At 42.5% G+C, this 26,188-nt stretch overlaps 1 protein-coding gene across 1 annotated transcript in view; it reads left to right on the plus strand.

Moving 5' to 3' along the window:
* The window catches only part of FBXO9 (F-box protein 9), a 44,449-nt gene extending 19,044 nt beyond the window's left edge, over positions 1–25,405 (plus strand). Inside the window, exons 5-13 of the mRNA XM_066603813.1 lie at positions 3,916–4,015; positions 6,283–6,413; positions 11,436–11,550; positions 15,307–15,425; positions 17,232–17,322; positions 17,442–17,537; positions 19,993–20,086; positions 20,251–20,405; positions 22,004–25,405. Of these exons, the coding sequence (XP_066459910.1) occupies positions 3,916–4,015; positions 6,283–6,413; positions 11,436–11,550; positions 15,307–15,425; positions 17,232–17,322; positions 17,442–17,537; positions 19,993–20,086; positions 20,251–20,405; positions 22,004–22,112 (1,010 nt within the window). The 3' untranslated portion in view covers positions 22,113–25,405. The remainder of the gene's footprint in view (positions 1–3,915; positions 4,016–6,282; positions 6,414–11,435; positions 11,551–15,306; positions 15,426–17,231; positions 17,323–17,441; positions 17,538–19,992; positions 20,087–20,250; positions 20,406–22,003) is intronic.
* The last annotated feature ends 783 nt before the right edge of the window (positions 25,406–26,188 follow it).

Below are 26,188 nucleotides of genomic sequence, written 5' to 3' on the forward strand. Positions count from 1 at the left end.
TGTGTGGACCATCCGCAGTACAGGAAAACAAAGAAAAAAGCAGGTTCGCGCGGACGCCGACCGGGCACAGGGCCGGATTCTACTGCAGGATCCCGCATCCAGGATTCGACATGCGTGTGTGCAGCCGGCCTAATGGATGTACAGCGGCTAATCACAAGATTACATATAACTCTATGGATTCCTTTGGACTGAAGCTGTAGCTGTTAAGAATTAATTAGTACTACAAGAAGTCTGATGGTCTCATGTAGCAGCTGCCATATAGCCAAAATTCATGCCGAACGTTGGTGTGATTTTCAGATTCATTGTTAATATTTTGTGGATAAACCTGAAAAAATTGTGCATCCGTTAAAAGGAACTTGTCACCTGCCTGAAGCACCATAAACTAACTTCTGGTGCTGTTAGGGCCGGTGACAGGGAGACGGGTGCTGTATTTTTCATACTCATCCACTTCCTGGTTCCTGCAGTGCCAGCCTGTAAAAATCCACACACTGCCCAGCTTTTACGTCACATCTGTGAAGAACAAATGGCCTTTAGCAACCATGGAGGAGGTATTGTTCAGAAACCTTCCATACACACCTATATACCTTCAAAATTAAAAAACACTGGGCTAGTGGCATGACAGTTGAAGCCAGAGGTATAAACCTGGTCCAAATGGTTGGATGCATTTGGCTTGGCACAATTGAACATGCACATTAGGTAAACTAGGTGTACAAAGTAAACGATACATAGGGTATATACTAGTCACAAGATGGGGCGAAGTAGTGTAGATTGAGCAACTGACTATTTTCTGCTGATTACTCAGGATGCTGGACGATCTATATGGCCTCATGCACATGGCTGGGTCGGATTCCGTCTGCGAGAGTCTCTCAGCGGGATGCAACCAGTGATTTTGCTCTACAATGTGCTGGCTGGCGCACAGCCGCACATGCGCAGTGCAGAGCTGGCGTGTCAGTGATGATGCGGCAGTACGAGGATGGTACTGAAATAGGATATACCGCGATTTTGTTACCGTGCGAGTTTTCTTGCGGTCAATTGGCAGCTGTCTGCATAGGATTGCATAAACTAATGCAATCCTATGGTAATAATAATAATCTTTTTTTGTATAGCGCCAACTTATTCCGCAGCGTAGCATGCAACAGCAGAAATTCCATGCAAAATCTCGCCGCGGAATTTCCGCTCATGTGCATTCAGCCTATATTGGTTAAATGAGAGACTCCAAAATCTCCATTTTAAAGGGGAGCGATTCTGGCAGCTCCCGAGCTTCAGTCTGGGGAAGAGTCACATTCAAGTTATCGGATTTTTAGAGGTTGACCTTGAAATTGCTCACCCGGCCATATCTCATGAATTCCTTCGTCACGACCAGCAGTCCCACTCTGGGGCTCGACAGGAACAGGAGGAGGTCGTCCGCGAACAACGCGATTTTATGTTAACAGGGACCTTCTACTAAGCCCCTAACTGGGGAATTTTTCCTTATGGCATTCGCTAGGGACTCCATTGAGAGAATGTAAAACAGCGGCGAGAGAGGGCAACCCTGACGGGCGCCATTACGGATCAATATGGAATCCGAGAGGGCACCGTTGACCCTAACTCTAGCCGAGGGGCGATTGTATAGCGCCATGATCCGCTCCCTCATTCTCTGTCCCAATCCCAGCCGCTAAAGAGTCCCCTCCAGAAACCTCCACCTGACCCTGTTGAACACCTTCTACTCGTCGACCGGCAGCAGGCACAGTGGCCTATCCCCCTTCCTAGCCCTGTGGATGAGTGAGATAGCTTTGATGGTATTGTCCCTGGCCTCCCTTCCAGGAACAAACCCCACCAGCTCTTTATGTATCAAGTCAGGGATGTATCTACTGAGTCTATTAGTTATTATTTTAGCAAACATTTTTACATTAATGTTGATCAGGGAGATCGGTCTGTAATTTGCGCAGAGGAAAGGATCTTTTCCCGGTTTCGGGATAACTACAATATGTGCCTGGAGGGCCTGAGGAGGGAAGGAACTTTCCCGAGAGACCGCATTGAAGAGTGGCGTCAGGAGCGGAGAAAGTTCTCCTTTTGAATAGTTTATAAGGTCTCGCCGAGAACCCATTTGGGCCCGGGCTTGTACCCAATTTTAGTTCCCCAATGCAATCCAGAATCTCATCATGGGCGAAGTCAAGATCCAAAGTCTCAGATTCCTCCGGGTCCAAGGGACCTGATCCAAACTCTCTTAGGTACACTTCCTCCTCTCTGCTAGCCTCTCCCATCACAGGCTCTCTCTCTATGTTTTATAACTTGTCGTAATAGAGGCGAACTTCCTCCAGGATATCCCGTGTGGAGAAAGCCAGATTCCCCCTAGCGTTGTGAACTTTTGGGATAAACGTCTGTGGCGCTCTAGGGTGCAGAGCCCGGGCCAACCGGCGACCACACTTATCTCCCATCTCAAAAGCTTCCGTCCGGATCCTGTCGCTTTATGCCAGTGTCCTCTGGTCTAAAATTTACACAATTCGCTGGCGAAGGGCTAAGATTTCCACCCGTAGCGTGTCCCCCGGGGTTCTTTTATTTACCATCTCTCGATCGTGGAGTGACTGCAATAAATTCCCCAATTCCTTTGAGCCCTCTTTTTTCAGCCTAGCTCCGTGGGAGATCAGTGTTCCTCTCAGGGCACATTTTAAAGCCTCCCATTTGAGCGGGGCCTGCGTTTCCTCCGTTTGATAGTCTGTTATGAAGTTAGCTATGGTCGCTTTTACGTCTTGAATACATAGGGGGTCTTTTAACAAGTTGTCATTTAACCTCCACACTTTTGTGCGCATCTCTCCTTGGAAGCCCGCAAATTCTGTGTAAACTGGGGCGTGATCTGGCCAAATAAAGGGTCCAACCGAACGAATCAACTGGGAATCTAGAAGCCTATGAGAGACCCAAAGATAGTCCAGTCTGCCGTATGTGTTGTGTGCTGATGAAGGGAATGTAAAGTCCCTAACGTCCGGATGTAATACACGCCACAGATCCACCAATTGTAGCTTCCCTGGTTCTCTCAAAAGCGAGTGTGTTGCCACCTGCGAGTCAGAGGACCTACCGAGTTGAAGTCGTCCCCCCCCTCCCTCCCCAGTACGATGGCGGCTCCATCTGCGAACTTCGCCAATTCCCTTAAGGTGGAGATTCCGAAGGAGGTCTGTCCCTGGTTCGGAAAATAGAGTTTAGCAAACAGTCGCTTTACCTAATATTTCAGTCTTAATGAATATGAAACGTCCCTCTTGGTCCGTAACACCCCAAGGGGCTGAATCTGTAAGGATCTGTGGAATGCAATGGACACACACCTCGCCTTATGAGTGGGGTCTGGACTATGGAACCACGTAGGGAAGAATTTGTTGGAGCACTTGGGTATCTCACAAGCTCTGAAGTGCGTCTCCTGGGAGAGGAGCACCTTCATCCCCTTCTTTTGCAGATGGTAAAGTATTTGACCTCTTTTAGATTTGATATTCAGCCACTTGGTGTTATATGTGCAAACTGTCAGACTAGCCATGGCGGGGAACAGTGAGAAGCCGTATTACCTTCCTGAGCCAGGGTCTAATTTGGACAGAGGTAGGGGAGGATAGATTATGCGGGGGAAAAGGAGAGGAGGAAAAGTGAAAGAAAAAGAACAGTAACATGTTTAAATTAAAAAAATTAAAAGAAAAAACAAAACAAAAAACCTTGACTGGCTAAACTCGATAGCCCGTCGCTCTATAACTACTATTGTAGCCCAAGGCTACCTAACCTATGTGGGGGAAGAGGGGACCAGAAATAGAGGTCCTCCCCTGACCACACCGCCATCTTGAATCTTACAGACGAAGAGGGGAAGGGAGGGGAAGAGCAAAAAAAAAAAAAAGGAGGGGGGGGGGGGTTGAAGTCATTTTAACCAAAACTAAATCTATATTCATGTTCAATTGGTTTCTGCAGCCATCAAGTTTTACCGTCGAGCTATGCAGCTTGTACCTGACATCGAGTTCAAAATTAATTACAACTGGTCTCCGGACGGTGATGGAGTTGGAAAAAACTTGTATGTATACATAGAGTAGCATTTTATCAATTTTTTTTCAGTTTGACTGCAACAAAAATTTTTTATTATTATACTAGTAAGTAATTGCAATGTGTGATTGAAAGGAAGTCTGTCAGCTCAATTTCACATATAACCCAAGCCCAATAGTATTGAGCCATGTGAAGGGGAGTAACTACTTAACACTGTCCTAGCTTAGTCTTGTGCAATTCCCTGAACTGGCATTCTTCACCCTGCCTGCTATATGTAAATTGTCGGCAAGGCAATCACTTCTTTACGCTGCCTTCACATGAACTTCACATGAACATATACACTTATACACTTATTTTCACGCCCGGCCGATATGAGACCATCTGAGGCATAGGTTTTCAATGCATTCGTTCACATGGGCGCATTTGCGGTACATAAAAACGTTGCACAGTAAAAAATAGAACGTACGCGACTGAAATCTGTGACTGCTATTATATGCTGGGTGAAAAGATAGTTTTGGTTCTATCTTTTGACGATATACGCTGGCGGCTCCCATAGACTCCTATGGGAGCTGGAAAAAAGGGAGGGGAAGGCAGTTTAGCAGTGTCCAACGCTGCTGAAAGCTTACTCTATTTAGGCATTTAAAGTCATTTCAAGGATTTATACTGACCAAGAGATTTCCGGTCTGCTGTGCTTTTTTTTTTTTTTTGCTAAAACATTGCACCCAGCCGTGGGAATAGACAATAAAATACTAATTAAGCTCGGGACTTGATCGCAGAAAATCATCCATTCAGGTGAATTTACAGCACATCCAAACGAAAGTAAAAACATTTACGCTCTGGTGAAGAAGCCCTAAGACTGGTATGGGCTCTCTCCCCTTGTTTGTCCTAAACCCTACCCTAATGGTTGGCGTCTCCAGCTTCTTTTAAGCTTGGGAGCTGGAGACGTCAAGTGAACAAGGGAACATAACCCAAACAAGTGCTAAAGAGATGACTTTTTCAGAATAAGCCAATTTGTATATACATGAGGAATAAGACTCTTTCTGGCTATTGCATGTCTTATGTCCTACATTTTTTAGCAGTTTTCTCCACAAACTAACTCTAAGGCCGCCTCCACACGGGCACCAACGATATCGCTGCAAGGAAAATCGCAGTGATATCGTATCTGTGTTCTGTGCAATATTGCTGCATATTCTCGCGGCAATATCACAATTTGGTGTCGCTACAAAGTCGCACGACTTTGTAGCACCACCTGCAAGGATTTTCAGGGCAGCTTGAAATCGTGGCTGTATAGAGCATGCCGCGATTTTGTAGTCTTGCAATGTCGCAGGCTACAAAACATCTCTTGTGTGGAAGAAACCCATAAGAAAGCATAGGCTCTACATACATGCGATTTGTAGCACTGTGGCAAAATTGCGCAATAGGCTGCTTCCACAAGGGCGACGTTAAGGCTAGGGCTACAGTCGCAATCTAGCCCTGCTGTCTTCTAATCTAATAGATTGCAAGTAGTCGCAACTGCAACCATCAGATTACCAAAAAATGTTCTTTTTAGTAACTTGCGGGTCACAACTACTTGCGATGCGATGCGACTTGCATTGACTTCTATTAGATTAGGAGATCGTAGGGCTACATTGCAACCATTGTAACAGCCAAAGTTACCAAGTAGCCATAGCCTGATTCTCAGTTGTCCTTGAGCTGCTGGGAGGAGACTAGCTGCTATGATAATTCCCATAAACTGCACAAGAAAAAATTAGTAGATTCTGCTCCTTAACACATTCACTCATTCAGAAGAATCAGCACCATATAGATAATTATAGAGAAGCACTGAACCATATTGATGTGAATAAAGCACTAGGAGTGCAATAGAACACACTGTTTGCTGCAGCAGCTTCTCTCTGTCTCCCGCGGTTCCTCTTCCTCCCCTCTCCATAGACGTCTATGGGCAACATGTCTGTGTACGTCTTTTAGCAGCTGCTTCTTCCTCCTTCTCTTCCCCTCCACAGACGTCTATGGGCATCATGCAGTTTGATCCTTCAGTGAGCTGTCAGTCCTTTTTGTTAGACCAAGGTGCATTTTAGCAGTTCTTCAGAGAGTGAGCAGTTCGGAAGGGTGGAAGAAAGAGGAAAGGAGCATGACGAGTGGAGAAAGACTTTTTTTGTGATTAACATACCTTACAAAGTTTCTTATACTTACTTGTACAATTAATTCATGCTTAGTTTGTTGAAAGAAATAACCTGTTGAGCCGTGTAATTTTGGTTTATTTAAGATGCTGCCTATGATGCATAATCTGTTTATTTGCAGTATGGATGACGCCAGTGATGACAGCAAGATGTCTGACCTATTATCATACTTTCAGCAGCAGCTGACATTTCAAGAGTCCTCGCTTAAATTGTGCCAGCCAGAATATGATGTCAGCCAAACTCATATTTCAGGTGTGTGCAAATTTTTTTTTTTTAAAGTCTTGCTTTTATCCTACACATGTATAATTGCACATCGGAAAGGGTTCCTCTCTACCCTAGGGGCAAAAACCATGCAGAAGCAGTATAAAAATTGCCATCTTCCTACCTTCTCCAGTTGTTTCTTGTCCCTCTGGAACTCAGAAAAGCAGTTTCTCCTCATCAGCTTGAAGAGGGTAAGTTTTTTTTTTTTTAATGCTCACACCAGCCATTAAAAATCCTTCCCCCTCCTTCTTGCCTCATGGCTGGTGGCAGGGAGGGCTGGCGCAGACAGATTCTGAGTGTCAGAGGCTAGAGGGTGAGGCAGCCGAAGCTTCTTGTGGGTTCCAGTTCTTTATTTGCTGAGGGATCTAAATGCTGTATCAGCATTTCAGCAGAGCAAACTGGGGATTTTCCTTGGGTAAGGGAATCCGTAAGGGCTTGAAAGCAGCCTTTACTCTGGGCTTTAGTGAGGTCAGCAGCATGCAGGGCAGAGCTCTACCACCTTGGTATGTAGCTCCATCTACCATCAACTTTGAGGCCAACCCTACTTGTGGCGGTGATTGTCAGTCACATGGAATTTTGATATCTCAAAGGGAGGGAACAAACCCCTTCTTCCTGGGCATGCTTTAAAGTCATCCTGCTGCTTTAACTGCCTACTACCCTAAGCTTAAGACTTATTTACTCTACTTGATTCTTTTGAAGGCTCAAGCAGAGTCTGTAGATTTTGGTGTGGCCTCTTGCCAAGTACCCTATTTTCCTTTTACACTATGGCTCTTGTTCCTTTTTTGCATGGTCTCACTTATTCCTATTATGGTTCTTTCAGAGAGTCATAGAATGGTAGAGTTGGAAGGGACCTCCAGGGTCATCGGGTCCAACTTCATGCTCAGTGAAGGATTTACTAAATCATCCCAGACATATATTTGTCCAGCCTTTGTTTGAAAACTTCCATTGAAGGAGAACTCGCCACCTCCCATGGTAACCTGTCAACTCATTGATCACCCTCATTGTCAGAAAGTTTTTTTCTAATATCTAATGTGTGTCTCCTCCCTTTCAGTTTCATCCCATTGCTTCTAGTCTTTCCTTGTGCAAATGAGAATAGGGCTGATCCCTCTGCACTGTGACAACCCTTCAGATATTTGTAGACAGCTATTAAGTCTCCTCTCAGCCTTCTTTTTTGCAAGCTAAACATTCCCAGATCCTTTAACCGTTTTTCATAGGACATGATTTGCAGACCGCTTACCATCTTGGTAACTCTTCTCTGAACGTGCTACTGTTTGTCTATGTCTTTTTTTTAAAGTGGGGTGCCCAGAACTGGACACAGTATTCCAGATGAGGTCTGACTAAGGAAGAATAGAGGGGGATAATGACCTCACATGATCTAGACTCTATGCTTCTCTTAATACATCTCAGAATTGTGTTTGCCTTTTTGGCTGCTGTATCACATTGTTGACTCATGTTCAGTCTATGATCTATTAGTATACCAAAGTCTTTATCATATGTGCTGCGTAGCTCAATTCCTCCTATTGTGTATGTGGTTTTTTCATTTTTCTTGCCCAGATGTAGGACCTTACATTTCTCCTTGTTAAATACCACTCTGTTCGTCGCTGCCCACTGTGCAAGCTTTTCTAGATCTTTTTGAATACTCTCTCTCTCTCTTCCCTAGTGTTAGCAATCCCTCCTAGTTTTGTGTCATCAGCAAATGTATCAGTTTCCCATCAATTCCCTTCTCCAGATCATTTATAAAAATGTTGAACAGCACAGGGCCTAGGACAGAGCCTTGTGGTACCCCACTTAATACATTCACTCAGTACGATCACTCAGCCAGTTCTGAATCCACCTAACAGTTGCCTTCTCAATCCCATATTTGGTCATTTTTTCACAAATCAGACACATCTTTGATTTGTGCACCTGGGAGACAGCACACCTCTCGTGAGGTTATGTCAGGTCTACAGACAGCAGCCTCTGTTCCTCTCAACCGGGAATCCCCTACTACATCCACTCTCCTCTTCTTCTTCACAACAGCACTTCTTTTTCTCCATTCAAGAGGACTCTGTGCACTTCTTACACAGTTCTTTGTGGGTAGAGTAATTTCTTGCGGTACATCTTTCTCCTCTGCTTTGTTTTCTGTGGGTAGAGTCATTTCTTGCTGTACCTCTTTCTCCTCTGCTCTTTGTGGGTGAAGTCATTTCTTGTTGTACCACTTTCTCCTTCTGCTCAGGAACCAGTACCAGCTCCCCCTCCATGAGAACCTCGTACCGGTTCCCAAGCAGTATGGGTGCTGGCTGACTCATGTTCTTCCTGCTTCTTTGGGTCACATGCTTCCATTCCTCGGCTTCTGCAGGTACACTGGACATTTCTTTTCCTTCAATATTTTGAAGATTTTCTTCTACTCTGTCCAGGAAATACTCATCTTCCTTAATACGTTTCAATGCAGCTATTCTCTCCTGAAGACTACGCATCTTTTCCTCCAGTAGAGACACAAGCTTGCATTTCTAGCAGGTGAAGTCTGTCTTTTCTTCTGGTAGGTATGTAAACATATAGCATTCGTTGCAGCTCACTAAATGACTCCTCTCCTTTTCCATGTTGTCAGTTAATGTCCACTTTCAAACCTTTAAAAGTCAAGAATTGTAGTGAAGATACATAACCGGTAAAATATCGGTTATATAATTGAAAGGAAAGAGACATTCCTTATAAATTTAGATCTTAGAAGGAATGTGGAATCTGTTTGAAGTTTTTGGCTTTCGCTTATAAGAAACTGTTCTGCTAGAAATTTAAAAGCAATTTGGTAAACCTAGTTCGCACCTTCAAAATATCCTCACACCGATTCATGAATAGGTGAACAAGGCTGTTGAGAACAAAAGAATGATGAAGGAATTAGAGTCAATTCAGACCCCAACTGATTGTTTCTAGCAGAAGATGCAGGACAACCTTTGAAAGCTGTCTGAACTACAGTGAAAGTAGAGGAGCCTAAAGAACCCCACCCGAGTCAAGATCAGATATTCCGGGGCTTTGATTCCAGAAGGAAAATAATTCTTATTTATAAAAATATTAAAAAGTTGCTCTTCAAAGAATGGGCCAATCCAAAGAAAGTATCTTTTCGCCTAAAAACTTTGAGAGATTATCTCTTCAGATGAGATATAAGATGGCATCACACACTGGGATAAAATCCCTAAAATAGACATTCTGGTGACATGGGCCACCACTTCTCTAATAGCCTTTTAATCCATTGAGTCTTGCAACCTCAAAATGTAGAGAGGGCAAGGATTGCTCTCAAGATATCTTGAGAGATTACTATCGTTATTTTTCAGCTACCTGCATGGCACAGGTCGTTAAACCTGGATGGAACACCAGAAACAACCAAGGAGCAGATCCTGCCATACTTAAGGATATGGACGGACTTTCTGGCTTATGCTTTAACAGATACTGTTAGTCTAGCTGCTATATTGACAATTTTGTCTTGTGCTGCCAGAAGATCCGGCTTCATTTTTGGTTTGGATTTGCAGGATCAAAGTCCCATCTTTCTGGATTTTCCTGTGAGGAAGCTGACCTCTTTGGTTCAGGATTAGATGAAATCCTGGAAAAAGCTTTGCATAAGTAAAGTCTTTTTCACAGATTCCAGATTTTATCAGCACAGAAGATTCTTTTGAGGCTTTGAGAGAATTTCAGGATCAAACTTAAAAGGTTAAGCCTCTAATCGCTGGTAATCTACCAAAATTGAGTTCAATCAAAATCCTTCTTGTGGATCTTTTTAGAGTCTTCTATCTAAGCCTCTTTTTTGCCAGTAGAGAAACAGGAAATAATTGTTTCTCATTTTTCTTCATTAATCCTCGCAAGATCCAGTTTTATCAGGGAGACCATGCTTTTTTCAGTCTCATCACTTTTTCCATACCTGCGGTCAAGTGGGACCTGGCCCAATCAGGAGTCTTCAGAAGTTACTAATATCCTGTTAGGATGTGTAGTAAAGCGCACTGGACTTCAAGCTTCATGTTCCAAAGCAAGTGAAAGATTCTCTGATATAGTGGAAACTTAAGAAAGAATATATGTAATTACCAGGTGATTCATCTTGATCACCTGGTAATTACAACAGATACCAACAGCAGGGGATGGGTAGCTCATACCAAGCATCTAGTCATCCAGGGTACCTGGCCAACAACTAGGTTCTATGCATCATCAAACCTAAAGAAGTTAGGGAAGTTCTGATAGAAAGGGATCCACTGCCCTTGACCCCCGCCAACCAGTTGATTGAAGGTGTCATGGCTCTCGTCTGAGCTCTGCAGCTGCTTCAGTGTTTACATCCACTGAGTGTTCAGCCTGTGATTGGCTGAGCACTCAGCTAATCAGATACAGCTCTTTCAGCAGGCGGGGATTTTAAATCCCCGTCTGCTGAAAGAACGTCACTACAGTGTCAGGGACCCAAACAGCTAGATGTGCCTGAGCCCTGACAGCGGCAGAGAGGTGAGTATTTTTTTTTAAATTTCTTGCACAAGCCAGGGATGATTTTCAAGGAATGGCTTATATTTAAAGCCCTTCCTGAAAATCACTGCGAGGGATGCCTGCAGCCCATTGCTTTAAATGGGGCCACCAACAGCAGTGGCGGCCCCATTGAAAGCAATGCGAACGGAGTGTCGTCACTCGTTTTTTTGCACATCTGTGCAGCGCTGCGTGTGAACGAGGCCTTAATGGGAAAGTCCAAAACTAGGAAATGGTTGAATGTACTTGAGAGGAAATGGCATATATTTATTAGTGAGGTGTTTTATTTCAGGTAAAACTGCTCCTTAACATTTAAGCTGTGGTCATTTTGTGGAAACCGCATGTGAATAATGACTAAATGCTTGGAACATCTAGGTGAAGCCGGGCGATTGGCGGTAATCAACATGGACCAGCTATAGCTCTTACAGGCACCCTTAGAGTATATAATTGATGTTTGATGATGACTTGATTCTTACATGTAGCAATGGTGTGACAAACACAGTAACTAGTCTTATGTAGAAACTGATTGCTTTTTTTGTGTTTTAGTGCTCCCCATGGAAGTACTGATGTATATTTTCCGCTGGGTGGTTTCCAGTGAGCTTGATCTCCGGTCATTAGAGCAACTCTCATTGGTCTGCAAGGGCTTTTATATTTGTGCAAGGTACATCTTCTAGAATGCTGACATGTTATCAATTTACTGCTGCAACAGTATGTGAGATTTCTTTTTAAAGAGACTATCCCCATCTTCTTGCACCCCTCTTTTAGGGTAGCACAAGGTAGTGACAGTCGCATTTATTACAGTGATATGTCTGCTGTGTGTATCTGTACAGTAGTTTTGGAGAAACTTGCATTTTATGAGTAGCAGCACATGCACAGAGGACCACTTCAAGTAGTCCTGGATATTCATGAGCTGCAGCTAGCTATGTTCATCCTGCCCTGCAGTGAAAGATTGTCTGCTTTCTGCATATGACTGTGCATATATGAGGGAACTACTAATCAATGGCTGAAGATGGGGTGGGTGTGGCGTAGCTGCAGTTCATGAATATGTAGAACTAGTTCTATTGCTACTAACAAAATGCAATTTTATCGAGAACTACTGTACAGGGCCACACAGCAGACATAACAATGCAATCAGTGTGATGGGTGCTACATTGTGGTGTTCTCAGAGACCACTGCAAAAACACAGTGACAGTATTTAAAACAATCAGCCATAGCATTAAAACCTAATATTGTGTCTTTAGAGGTAAAACCAGCACTTTTAATTATTTTGCCATGTTACTTAATGTCCGCCGATACGCCTTTTGACGGCCTGGCTGTTTCTTATAGCCGACACCCGACGGCAACAGCTCTGATCAGTCGCGCGGCTGAGCAGATCTGTTAACCCTTTAAATGCCCCAAATGATGTGCCGGGGTCCCATACGGCTCTCACCCCTTCCCACCCACGATGAGATTGCAGGGAGCCATGTCGGTGTCATGGCAGCTGGAGGCCCCAGGGCTGTAATGGCAGAATACCTATCAAGCCATCCCCGTGGGGTGGCTTGATAGACTGACTGCCCGATAACAGTATGATGTAATGCTGTGGCATTACATCATACTACAGGAGAGATTAAAGCATCGCAAAAAAAAAATAGGAACAATAAAGTTTTACCAATTATTAAAACAAAGTAATAAAACTTTAAAAAATTGCCATAATTCTAATAAAATAATCTAAATAATAAAACAAAAATATATATTTGGTATTGCTGCATCCGAAAAGTCCGATCTATCAAAGTAACGCATTATTTACCCTGCACGATGAAAGTCATCAGAAAAAAAAAATAAAGAATGCCAGAAATGCGCTTTTTTGGTCACCCTGTCTCCAAGAAAAAAATGCAATAAAAAGTGACCAAAAAGCCGTGACCAAATGACACCTTGCACAACTATGTCGACAGAAAAGTAAAAAAGCTATTGATTCTTCAGACACTTAAATTCCTTAATAGACAAATTCATCTGGGCAGACAAACCAACTCGCATAGCCTGCTCCACACTGATGAGACCTAAATCAGAGGGTGGATTGGACCTTCCCGACGTCAGGACATACCACCAAGCATTTCACCTACTCAGAGTAGTGGATTGGCATAGACAGAGGGACACTAAACAATGGATAGCCATAGAAGGAGAAGCTTTGTCAATGCCCTTAACAGCATTACTATGGATATCCTGCCCCTGGAAGCCAGAGACCCAACAATTGTACCTACTATGGAGACAATTCTTAAAGTACGTGAGAGACCAAACCTCTTCCCCAACCCCTCTCCATTTTTCCCAATTTTAGCACACCTTCCATTCCCACCTGGGCTGGAGATAGGAGTCTTCAGTAGATAGATAGCAAACGAAAAATTTAGAGCAGGTCACTTCATACAGGATAGGCCATGGATGTCACTGGAGGGACTGAGTGTGCTCACGGATCCGACCCCTCTACCAACGTGGCACATAGGGCAGCTTCATCACTTTCTTTCATTCCTGCCTCCCCCCCAAACTTTCACCCGCCCAAAAACCCCCTTTGAATAAATGTACATGATTGAGGGCCCAGCTAGATACACTCACTCACGCGTTTACAAACAGTTGAATTCCCAACCAGACACACTAACCCCATCATACCTAAGTAAATGGGAAAGAGAACACAGGCAGAAAATTCTTACACTCACACACAAATCGTCTATTTCTAGCAAAATCCAGGAGACATGGTTCAAGATACTCACACATTGGTATAGGGTGCCGTGTGCAGAAAAGAAAGATCTGCTTGACGTTTGGGTTGAAACGTTGCTGCTATACATGGGTCTCTGTGCAATAAAGATTCTCTTCCACTATGGTTGAGTTCTAAACTGCACCTATTTGATGCTGCCTGGAACTTTTTTTTTTGCATTTGAAATATTTGTGGATCATGGTCCCGGTCCGTCCAGAGGCGCGCATCTGATTGACACCCCCCGAGTGTTCGGTTGAGAGAGTGCTGCTGTGGCTGTTGTGCTGCTTTAGTTTTGTTATAGGGTGCTCTCTCGCCTGCATGCCATGTTCCCTTCTGTCTCCCTGTTATGTTGGATATGTGGAGAGGAGCAGGGTACAATGCTGCACATATATTGGCAATACCCAAGGTTGACCAGGTTTTGGACCTAGGTGTGGAGATTCACTTCAAAATTCATAAATTTCACCCTACCCAAATCGCCCGCACTGTTCCTGTTGTACCACAGCGACATACCATTGGCAACATACAAATGCTCAGTGCTTCGGCATCTGGTAAATGCAGCAAGAGCTTGTATCCCCAGGTTATGGCAGCAGACTGCTTTCCCCTCGGTCCCAATGTGGTTCACAATAATAGAGGAGGCGATGGAAATGGAAGACCTGACCACATCAATGAATGGTACACATGATAGGTTCCTGAAAAGGCGGTTTAGATTGAGTTTCGAGACTCAATGAAATACCGGAATGTCTACAACTCTTATTACTCAAGATCCCAGAAGGGGGTCTGAGTTGCAGGTAGATTAGTACCATTTCCACAAAGAAGGGTTCTGGGTCAGTGGTATTAAGGATAGTAAGGAAGACGACATATAGGTTCATTTTTTAATCAAGTGTCTGTTAGGTAAGTTACAATTATAGACCCACAATCTAAAAGTAATCACACAAATGGTTGTACTATTTTTTTTGTTCACATTGAGTAAACGTCCACGCTGTATGGTAAAAAAGTGAAGCTTCGAATTTAATAACCTGCAGATCCCTATAAGCTTAAGCTTGCTTATAATTTACAGCTATCACATGCACAGTATCAAGTACTGACATGAGAGCTCCCAAAGATCAGCGGCTATGGGGTCCGACAGGGACAATTGCCATTGCTTAGAAAATGTGGCCATTATATGTCAGGCAGAAAGTCTTATTGAGCTTTGGGAGCCCAACACCCTGTTGTCAGTTACTGGATGTCCTTCGTTGGATCATCTACCAGGAACACGTCACCGCAAAAACGCAGATGGACCTCTGCTGATTGCGACTGACACCTGGACTAGTCATATTGTTTGAATTAACAAGTCAAGGTGCTGGAAGGAATCAGCGGAGCAGCACCCTTAATACTGCCTCTTTTTTTCTTTCTTCCAAGACACAAGCTACAAGACTGACCATTCACTTGCTGCCTAATATATACCTTTTTCCCCTTGATGGGTACAGTTGTCCTGATCAATATTATTCACCTCACCTGTCAGAGGTTTTAATGTCATGGCTGATGGGTGTAACGTTGACAGTATGCTTTACAGGATTAGCTAATGTAAAATAGTTAACTCTTGCTGGTCTCAAACTGTATATTCTTGAGCTCAGTGCTTATTATAAGTAATGTTTTTTTAATGCTTTTCATGTATATTTCCTAGAAATTAAGCTAAGTTCTATTCTTATAATGCAGGGATCCTGAGATATGGCGTTTAGCATGCTTGAAAGTCTGGGGTCGAAGCTGTGTGAAAATGGTACCATATATTACTTGGAGGCAGATGTTTCTAGAAAGGCCACGTGTTCGGTTTGATGGTATCTGTTTTCGATTTGTCATTCAAGTTTGTTTTGCACTTTTGTAAATGTGTGATAAATGCATTGAATGTATTTACATTTGCTTTTGTATACTAGACACATTTGCCATAAATTCCAATAACTATGTTTTCTGAATGCAGCACTTTTTTTTCCATCTAAAAGCCAAGAAGCTGAGCGGAAACCGAACAGACATTGTTATAGTCAATGCGGTCCGTTCGGCACAGTTTAGTTCCTTCCAGAGACAGAGCCCTTCAGCCACAGGGTTTCCCCTTTCTTGCTCCCCAAAACGGAACAGGAAAACGGAACTTCCGATGCAGATGTGAAAGCAGCTGTTAAGGGAAACAAATGGTTTCCTCTGAATTCGCTGTACTGCTCCAAATTAGTGATTGAGAAGTGCATGCATGCAAAGTCACTGAGACACACAATGTTTGTCAACAACGGTACGCTTCTAATTTATTGATAACATCACGGTACATATATACTCGAAATGACGTAGCAATAGAAGTACATACCACTAAAATCATAAGAACATCTGATTGGCTCTAGGTCCTAATGATTAACATATATTAACACCTTAAGGTGTGTTTTACTACCGAAACATGTGATTTCTAACTAAGCAAGAAGTGAAATAATACTGTGTTCATTATACTAGTAGCTTTTCCTGATCAGTGATGAGGGGACCCCTAGAGCACTCTAGGACAGCTTTCCTTCTGGGAAAGAAATGTGGGAGTTATGAGAAGCATTTTGTACATACAAGCGTACAATACTGAACAAGTTAAGCATTTAGATGCTGTCCTTTACTAAGAAGGAAGATATATAAAAAAATATATATATATATATTTACATGTACACGTATTTTACAAACAGCTGCCCTTCAGTGCCCCCAATGAGTTGCTCATTGTCCATGTTTATTTCAATACTCAGTGGGTCATTAGTGGCTGGCATATATCACGGACTGTACATGTCGTGCAGAAGGATGAAGTGTTTAAATAAAATGTATATATACTGTGTAAAAGATTTAGGCAGGTGTGGAGTCTATCTGGGATTACATGAAGAGACAGAAGGATCTGAACAAGCCTGCATCCACAGAAGTTAGTTCTTCTAGTTCTTTGAACAATCTCCTGTCGAGTTCCTTAAAAAACTGTGTGCAAGTATACCTAGAAGAATTGGTGCTATTTTGAAGGCAAATGGTGGTCACACCAAATATTAATTTTGATTTAGATTTCTCTTTTGTTTGTTCACTTTGCATTTTGTTAATTGGCCAAAAAACTGTTAAAGGCATTGTGTGACTATAAGAAAAAAATTCTTAAAGGCTGGGCGTGTGATGGTAATTCTTTTTTTTAAAGTATATTGTTCTTCTGTCTTTTGGCCCCCAGGACCCAGCTGAGCTGGTCTGGCTACCCTGGCCGTGGACCTCTGCCAGAAGTCAGGTGACCGCTGTGGCAAATCGGAAGCCGCAGCGTTACCCTTCAAACTCCTGACATCAGCGCTCACATCCCTGGCGCCATGATACCAGCAGTTTGTTGCAGCTTCTGATTGGCCACAGTGGTCACCTGACTTCCAGCAGATGAGGACGGGGCAGCGGTAGCGGCTAAGCTAGGTCCTGGGGGTCAAAGACAGGTGAGTATACTTTTTTTTAACTTCTAAATTTTATCACCTGCTCAGCCTTTAAAAAAGGCTGATTACAGCTGTCACCACACCCCCTCCAAAAAAAAAAGTTCTTGACCTTTATATGGTAAATCAGTTAGATTTTTTAAAAATAGTTTAAAAAATATATTGTTAATTTATGAATTATCTGTTTTATAGGTGTGTACATTAGCAAGACGACATACATCCGCCAGGGAGAACAGTCTCTGGATGGGTTTTACCGGGCTTGGCATCAAGTAGAATATTACAGGTAGTCTATTCAAATACATGTTTACTCCTTTTCATATTGGTAACCTAATATAAACATGAAAAACTGCTATTTTTGTTCTCTTGCTGTCATCTTTTTATTTGTGAATACTTTTTCAACAGGTATCTGAGATTTTTTCCTGATGGACTAATCATTATGCTTACCACCCCAGAGGAGCCACAAACAATTGTGCCTCGATTAAGGACAAAGAATTCACGGTATTTTTTTAATGCGCTTTTCATACAAGACTCTATAGCAGGGGTGTCAAACTCCTTTTCACAGTAGGCCACATCAGCCTTATGGTTACATGAAGAGACAGAAGGATCTGAAAAAAGCCTACATCCATATTTCACGCATGCGCCCATTTGAATGATCCCTAAGACTGTATAGTAATTGTGTCCCTCATTCTGCCCCAGTAGTAATAGGGACCCCCGTAGTGGCCGCAATAGTAACAGTGGCCCAATAGTAATAGTGTCCCCCATAGTGGTCACAGCAGTAATAGTGCCCCCGTAGTAGTCCCAGTGGTAATACGATTCTCCATAGTATCCCCAGTAGTGATAGTTTCCCTATATTGGCCTCAGTAGTAATAAGTTACCCCTTAGCACTCCCAGTGGTAAAAGCATCCCACCTATTGGCCTCTGGCCAACCAGCATCCCTACAGGCATTAAACTCATCCAGTCTGCAGCCCCGGTCCAGCAGCAGCAGAGCAGAGCTGCAGACTGACCTCTACCCTCGGCATCTGTGCTGCATACAGGACAGCACATGCAGACATTGGAGGGGAAAGAGCTCAGTGGTCACAGACTCTGCCGGATCAGTGCTATAGGCTGGGTGAGTGGATTGTGTGTTAGGTTGCTGCATGGCGGGCTGCATAAAATGAGGTGGCGGGCTGGGCCTTGTGTTTGACACGTTTGCTCTATAGGCTTTTTTTTTTTTCATTTTTCAGATTCTTTCGTTTTTGATGGTAATTATAGCTCTTATACAATACTGTTTTTCTCTCAATACAATAGAACCTGACAGACCCCACTTTTAGTCAATAGAGTTAGTTGATGACCGTAGTGGTATCCATTGATACACTAATATGTATTTTAGGGGCTATTCTAGGCACAGACTAACATTTTAAATCTAATGTACATAATCACAATAAGTCATTTGTCATTTTGTAATAGGATCACTGTACCTGGAATAGCTACTTTCTTCATTTTCTATCCATGTCACATGACCCTCCACCTGAAAAATATTTCCATTTCCTCTGACATCTTGTCCGCACTTGCTACTTTCTCCCTTGTCCGTAACATCCTGTGAGCAGTGCATTATAATAGTACAGGAAGTAGTAGCACTGTGCTGTAGTGCTCATGTGCAGTTCAGAGTGCTGGAAGCTCCTGTCTGTCTGCTTCATCTGGCACTGTGAGTGAGAGGGAGGTTGGTGCTAGTAAGTTGTAGGACCTGTCAGCTGTGGGCGGAGCTACAGTGCTGGGTGGGAAAACGAGCTCTATGCATGCTGGAAGTTGTAGGTAACAGTCTGTTCTGTTTACTGCGGAAATTTTGTATGTAAATACAGCAACAGATCAGCAGCTACACGGGACAAAAAAGAGAACACAGATAAAAGGTACAGGTTGACGCTACTTGGCTGTTCCTTCTAGATTTTAGCATTTTTAAAATTTACATTGTGACCGGAAAACCCCTTTATCCACTGATAGACCAAACACAATAAATTTACAGCTCTTGGTCCTGGGCTATAATCCCGGCTGATAGGAAAAATACGGCGCAGGATTAAAGCTAGTAGGAGCAGATCAGGTTCTCGACTGTTAGTCAAAGCCGAGGACCCTGGGGAGAAGGTAGAAGAGGTATAATATAATACAATAGTATTGCATCATACTGTATAAGCGATCGGGGGAGGACTAGAAAAAAGTGAAATTCTAAGAGAAGAGTTCTAAAGAGAACTCTCCCTACCAAAAGTAAAAATTGTGTAATTACTTTTTTTAATCCATTTCACCTCTCTTGGAAATTAAATTTCTCAATGCAATATATAGTACGTTAAATGGCAGAATTAAAAAAAAACAACTCCACCCAGAAAAAACAAGCCCTTATGTTGATTTGTCAGCAAAAAAGTAAAAGTTATGATTTTTTAAAAGTGGGAACACCAGTACTTTGGAATGTGACCTGGACACAGGCGCATCAATGGCCCTTAGTCATGAGAGCTAGCTAAGAACTTGGTACTGACACTTATTCTGCCATACACCACCATAAACAGGCAAGCTTGCGATTGTGAATTTGTGTTTATTAATTGGGGTAGGAAAGTTAGCGAATACCAGACTCCTTTGCAAAGCGTATTTTCTAAAGAAACAGAGTATTAAGCATGTAGAAAACATTGAACATTTACACCCAGTGGGTTGGACTTTCCCTTCATCCTCTGTATAATTACAGACACCCAGTCTGTTATAGCCCTTTTAGCTAATACTAGTCATATACATAAGAATGCTGCGTTCCCCAGAAAAAAACACAAACAATTCATGCTCAGATTGTCCAACTATGCAGTTTGAAAACTATTACTTTGTCTGTGAAGTGCCATGTTTGTTTTTACTTTTCATAACCATGATACTTGTAGCCCTGTACATCGGCAAAGATCAACAAGCAATTGCTACATATTTCCTTCTATAATTTTTTAATCCACAGAACTGATGCAATGTTGTTTGGCCATTACCGGCTGTCACAAGACACAGATAACCAAACCAAAGTTTTTGCAGTAATAACCAACAAGAAAGAGGAGGTATATATTTTTAGTGGTTACTAGAGTAATTTTTGTGAGCTTTGTAATAATTTTTAGCGTTGTCTTTAACTTCTAAAACTGTATATAACAGTTGTATCTTGCTTGTCTTTTAGAAACTTTGCATGCACTTTTGAACTCTTGTATTTTACATTGTAATCAAATAGAAATCAGCAGACTACCAAAAGTTCCGCTATTACCGTCGTGCCCCAGTGCAGGAAACGGATCGAAGTTTTCATGTTGGACTTCAGCTATGCTCATCTGGTCGTTATAGATTCAACAAGATGGTTTGGATTCATCATTCGTGTCACATTACTTACAAGTGAGTTTAATTAAAGTGCAACTGCACCCTATGCCGTGTCGAACGGTTTCTGTAAGCGCAATTACACCTTAAGTTTTAATGTATTAAAAAAAGTTTTACTAATGTATTAAAGCACCTAGATTTCAAATAGAAAACAGTCCACATCAAGAGTGTGTCTAAAGGCCTTAAAGCTCATGGGCCTGATGCATACGTTTGTCCCCACCCCTCCCCAATAGTAGTCCCTCTGTCCATCAACTACCTTCACCCAAGATTAATATTGGTCCCTCTGCACCCTCTCTCAGGAGTGATAGTTGCCCCTGTGTGCATCAGGACTCTGACTCTTGAGTGCAGTAGATCTGCACTGTGACGCACTAGTTACAAACCTCTAGCAGCAGTTTCAGCCATACACCCGGCTGTGTTCAGTTGACCAGCGCCCACTGGACAGCACTGTGCATGGCTAGGCAACACCACCACCTGGAAGATGTCACAACACAGGAGGAGAGGGGTGCACAGACAGTGATCACTTCATTAATCTGCCTATGTAAAAGTCTTGCTAGCTGCTCCTCCTCCTCCACAATCCCCGAACAAATAACATATGGCTTATGAACTCTCCTATCAAATGAGAAGCTGCTGCTTCCTGATAGGAGGCCCCCGCCATGAATGTAAGGTTAGCGCTTGCGAAGATCAATGTCTCACTCACTCTCCTGACTGCCCCTGATTGGATAGAGCTACTCTCAGACCATAACTGATTAAGTGTATTCATCTGTCTCTCACTGACTTGGCAAATATAGCCACAGTCCGTGACGGCAGAGTGCGTCATAGTGTGGTGAGGAGGGCCCGGTCTCAACTGAGACTGCTGCGTCCCCTATAGTTATGCCACTAGTCCACGTAATGAGGTGGACACAGTCAACAAATGTCTTGACTCTTTAGACACTCAGGAAATTGAACTTCCTGAGCGTCTAAAGTCAAAATATCTGTTGTGGATTTTATCAGACTTTTCCCATTGTGATCTGAAATCTTAATATGTCTTTCCAAATATGACTTAGGGACCTAGGGATGCAGAAGACAAGTGGGGCTACTTGTTATCTGTATTCAGCTGTTCCCTGCCCGGAGCGTCCGGCTGTTATACAGCCGAGCGGGGGCCGCTTGTCTTCTGCATCCAGCTGTTCTGGCTCGGAGCACCCGACTGTTACACAGCCAAGCACTCAGAGCGGAGGATGCAGAAAACAAGCGAGGTGTCCCAGCTTGTCTTCTGCATCCAGCTGTTCTCCGCTCGGAGCACCCGGCTGTTAAACAGCCGAGCGCTCTGAGCGGGGTATGGAGAACACAGCTGCACCACTCTGTTCTTCATACTCCACCTGTCTTCAGGGAGCGGGATGCAGCTGAAACAATAGTATCAGCTGTACCCCGCTGTAAATTCATGATAAGGCTGATTGTTGTCTTTTTTTTAGCATGCTGAAAGATCAGCGACGGCTTAACAAAAACTGCACGATGTCAGTGCAGGTAGACACAACGATTATCGCTCTAATGACGGCTTTGAGCGATTTTTGAGCGAAAATCGTTGCATCTAAAAGGGCCTTTACTTTCCGTCACTGACTCTTTGAATGCTTCTCTTGCAGGTCCACTGGGGAGACAGCTGTCACAGCCTTTGACATTGATAAAATGTACACGCCACTGTTCTTTGCTCGTGTGAAGAGTTTTACTGCTGTATCTGAGAGACCTCTCTAACGTCTTTCTTCTCATTTCTTGCATGGTACTTGCTGATAATGACAAAGCAATGAATCATTCAGCATGCATTTATTTGTGGATTTCTGCTGCAGATAAGCTGGAAGCTTGTTCTTGGGGCATGAAGGACAGAATTGCTTTTGCAAGCTTGAAAATTTTAATTTAAACATAGTGGGGCGTATTTATTAATACTATCTAAAAGTTGGACAGTGCAGACTAACTCTGGCACATTGTAAGACTGCCTAGTCTATCACCAAAAGAGAAATCTCTCAAATTTTGAAACTATCTTAGTTTATACCACCTATTAGTTGGCTTAATTTAGAAATTGGTGGCAATTTGACGCAATTTAGGCCATGCCCCTTTTCTGGACATCTTGGAAAAACTATCCAGAAGTGTCCTAAAACACATGATAAATGTGGCGCAAGCATGTAAGACTGTTTTTTGTTGTATTTTGAATAGTAAATAAGCCCCAGTGCATTTTATAAGATAATTGAATAATCCGTTTTAGTTTGCCCCTCATTCTCTACTCTTGTCCTATTCCATAGTTCTCATACAGCATTTTAGGAATCTTGTCAGCAATGCTGTATTTAAAGGGCACCTAGAAACCAACACTGTGCCAGCAGCACAATCCAGAACACTTCATTATTGAGGCAACTTATGCATGGTCACCTGGAACCAGAATCCTTGGATCCAATCTAGAATCATAGAAGAGGTGCAAAATAGGTCTTTATTCCTCAAAGGGCATAATAGCCACAATTCTATCATGTCCTTGAGGGAATTAAGACTTTTAAATGTTGTACCTGGAATACTGTCATGTCTCTCTTCTATGATCCTAAAGGGAACCTGTCACCTTTTATAAGCACCATAAGCTAAGTTATGATGCTTATAGGATAGGTCCCGCAGAGTTCAGGGGTGTAATTTTTATACTTGCTGGGCTCCTTGTTACTGTACTGTCACGCTAGGAAGTCTATGCACTTTCTATCATCGTGACTCTTTTCATTCAGGCCTTGTCTGCACACTTTACTGTTCTCTATGAGAGGGCGTAGTCATGGACTGAATGAAGAGTCAACTTCCCGGGGTGACCGTGCGGGAACGGAGAGCCCTGTAATTATAAAAATGACACCACGGGACCTATCTTATAAACATCATAACTTAGTTTATGGTACCTAGAGGAGGTAATCTGTTTCCTTTAATGATTTTATCCTGATCCCCTAAGCAAATGACAGCCTCCTCATTGTAGTACCAAAAATTTATATTTCTAAAAGTAAAATTGAAAATGTGTATATGATTTTAACTTTGAGAAAATTAATAATTTTTAACATGGTGGTGGTTATTACCTATTGCCATTATATAAGCACTGTTAATTAGAGATGTGTACAGTATTCATATCTCTAGGAAAATTAAAGGATGAAACAATCATTGTCTTTTATATATTTTTTTACCTGGGAATAGACTAGATACTGCATAATTAAAGGAACACTAAACCTAGAAAATAAAAAAATGTATTTCCCAGCTCTTCTTTCCTTAATCTCTTCCCTTTGATCTTTTTTGGTCTCCTATTATAAAAGAAACTGCAACATTTATAAAGAAATTCTCTCTTATCCCCCACCCACTCACTCCTCACTGTCAAGCGTCTCCCATCTATCCTGCCTGCAGTAGGACTACATGATTAAGCCCCATCCCCTCCACCAGGGCCAGATTAAAGGTATAGACGATGCAGTACAGAGAAGGTAATTTATTGGGGTCCCCGATTATCTCAGGGCTCTCCAGCACACACCAGCCAAAGAATAAAAATGTATCTTGTGTGTTTCAAGCTATATGATTAACAATATACTATATAGCTTGAAACCCATAAGAGACTCACAGTTACTGATCACATGTGAATGCAGTCTAAGGCACAATTAAGAAAAATGCATCTAACGCTTTGTTTCATGCCATCATAATACAGACCTTTCATAGGTTCTGTTCTGCACTGCAACATTTGGACCCAACAGTTCTAGATCATCTGAGTTCTGTGGTGATCTATGTTTGAGTCAATAGAGCTGTGTAAAATATAGACCCTAAAGTGCATCTGTATTGTTGCCTATTAGGCTGTGTTTACATCTCATTTTTGTATATGTCATTTATATAGGGAAGTGTTCCTCTATAATGTACATTACCTCTGATGTGTCTATAGGCTTCCATACACCCAGCATATGCCAATGCAGTGTTGTATTGACATACTATGAGCCTGTAAAAGAAAGCATAGCCTATTATGCTTTCCTATGCACTGTATTGTAAAAGTATACATATATGCTGTGGTTTTTGTTTTGTTTTTTTTATATGGAAGCCTTTGGATGACATATCACACTATATGCCAATACAGTGAGATATCTTGCAGCCTTTCATCATAGGTATAGGCCTTGGAGATCCTTCTGACCTATACCTCCATCATGGGCTCAAAAGAAGATCTGAACAGAGCCTTAGACTGTTCCAAGTTCTGAGCTGATAAAGGACAGTTACAGAATACATAACTATTACAACTGGTGACTTAGGGCTCACTCAGACGAGCGTATTTAGTCTGTGTACTACGCTAATAATACACAGTAAATATGCATATACCATGCATATTTGCTGCACCTAACTATGATAATCGTGCGTATTACGCACCAAAATTGGGTATGCTAAGTTTTTTTTTTCCACATGCGTAATACACAGGTCTGAGTGGCCCAATGTAAATCGTTGGGCTGTGAGTACTGTGTATTACATGTGCAAAAAACATGCGCGCAATAAGTAGGCTAAATACGATTTGCAGAGTAAACCTTTATAGTGACTTCTCCTGTTGAAGGCCCTTTTTATTTTCTTCTCCATCCAGCCCAGACCAATTGCAAATTGCAGAGTACGCTGACCCAAAATCTTTGCTGCTTACTTTCTTCTGCTCTCCCCACCCTTTAATACTACTATAAATATTAAATACAATAGAGTTGAATTGTGTTAGCTATTAAAAGCAAAACTGATGAAGCCAAATTCAAAACCGTATACAATAAAAACGGTAACTTGGAATTGTAACAGTGCATGGCGGCCTAGGGATCCTAATGAGCAGGTCAATGCCTCGACCCAAGTCCATTATAAGACAAATGAAATATTTATTGCAATATAAAAATGTAAAATGTATAAAAATAGGGTTAAAGCTTAAAAGTATACTATTAGTCAAATGTTTTAGAACACCTCAATTTTTTTCATTTTTTTAATGATATTTACATAATTTAACATCTCAAATGCACTTTAAAATGAAACAAATAAACAAGTTTAAATTATTGTTGTTGCCATCAATATTCTGCCTGCCGCTGCCACATGTGCGCCCATTACTGTACCTACAGTGCAGCCCAATTCCCCAAATACTATGCTTTAGACATATTAGCGCCTAAGGATGTGGATCATGATGAAAGTGGGGGCCTAACTACAAAATGATGGGTTCCAAACCAAACCGCCATATGTTTATTCATAACAGTGCTGGTGGTTGTTGATAAACATATTTTGCTCATTTTAAAGAGATTGAACGTTCTGTTGACATTGCCTTATTTCATGGGGTATGTCCACTTTTTAACATCTTTGCTGCGCATAAAAAGTTGAGTTAGGTCTCCTGCACACGGGCGTATTTGCATTGCAGAGTCCGCGGCAAGCTTCCGCCTCCGGACTCCGCAGCAAATACAGCTCATAGTATTCAATGGCAAAACGCCATTTCATCTCCACAAGCGAAAAATCAATTGTGATTTTCCGATCGCGAAGAATAAATCGTAGCATGCTGCGATTTTGTGCGGGTTATGTACGGTTGACTTCCATTTAAGTCAATTGAAGCCGTCCATTCCACGGCACTTTCCCAGTGAGCACTGCGGAAGTATCTCAGGATACACGTCACCCCCCAGCACCGGCGGCTAATACACATGCATGACAAATCGCCGGCTGGCACATCTACAGCGTGTGCAGAAGCTGCCGAATACGAGAGCTTGGTGCATCGGGTCGAACTCTGCTGTGGGAATCCCGCATGCGGTGTCCACCCGCCCGAGTGCAGGAGGCTTAACTCTTGAATACATTGCATC

The sequence above is a fragment of the Eleutherodactylus coqui genome, chromosome 1, assembly GCF_035609145.1.
Source record: "Eleutherodactylus coqui strain aEleCoq1 chromosome 1, aEleCoq1.hap1, whole genome shotgun sequence".
NCBI lineage: Eukaryota > Metazoa > Chordata > Amphibia > Anura > Eleutherodactylidae > Eleutherodactylus > Eleutherodactylus coqui.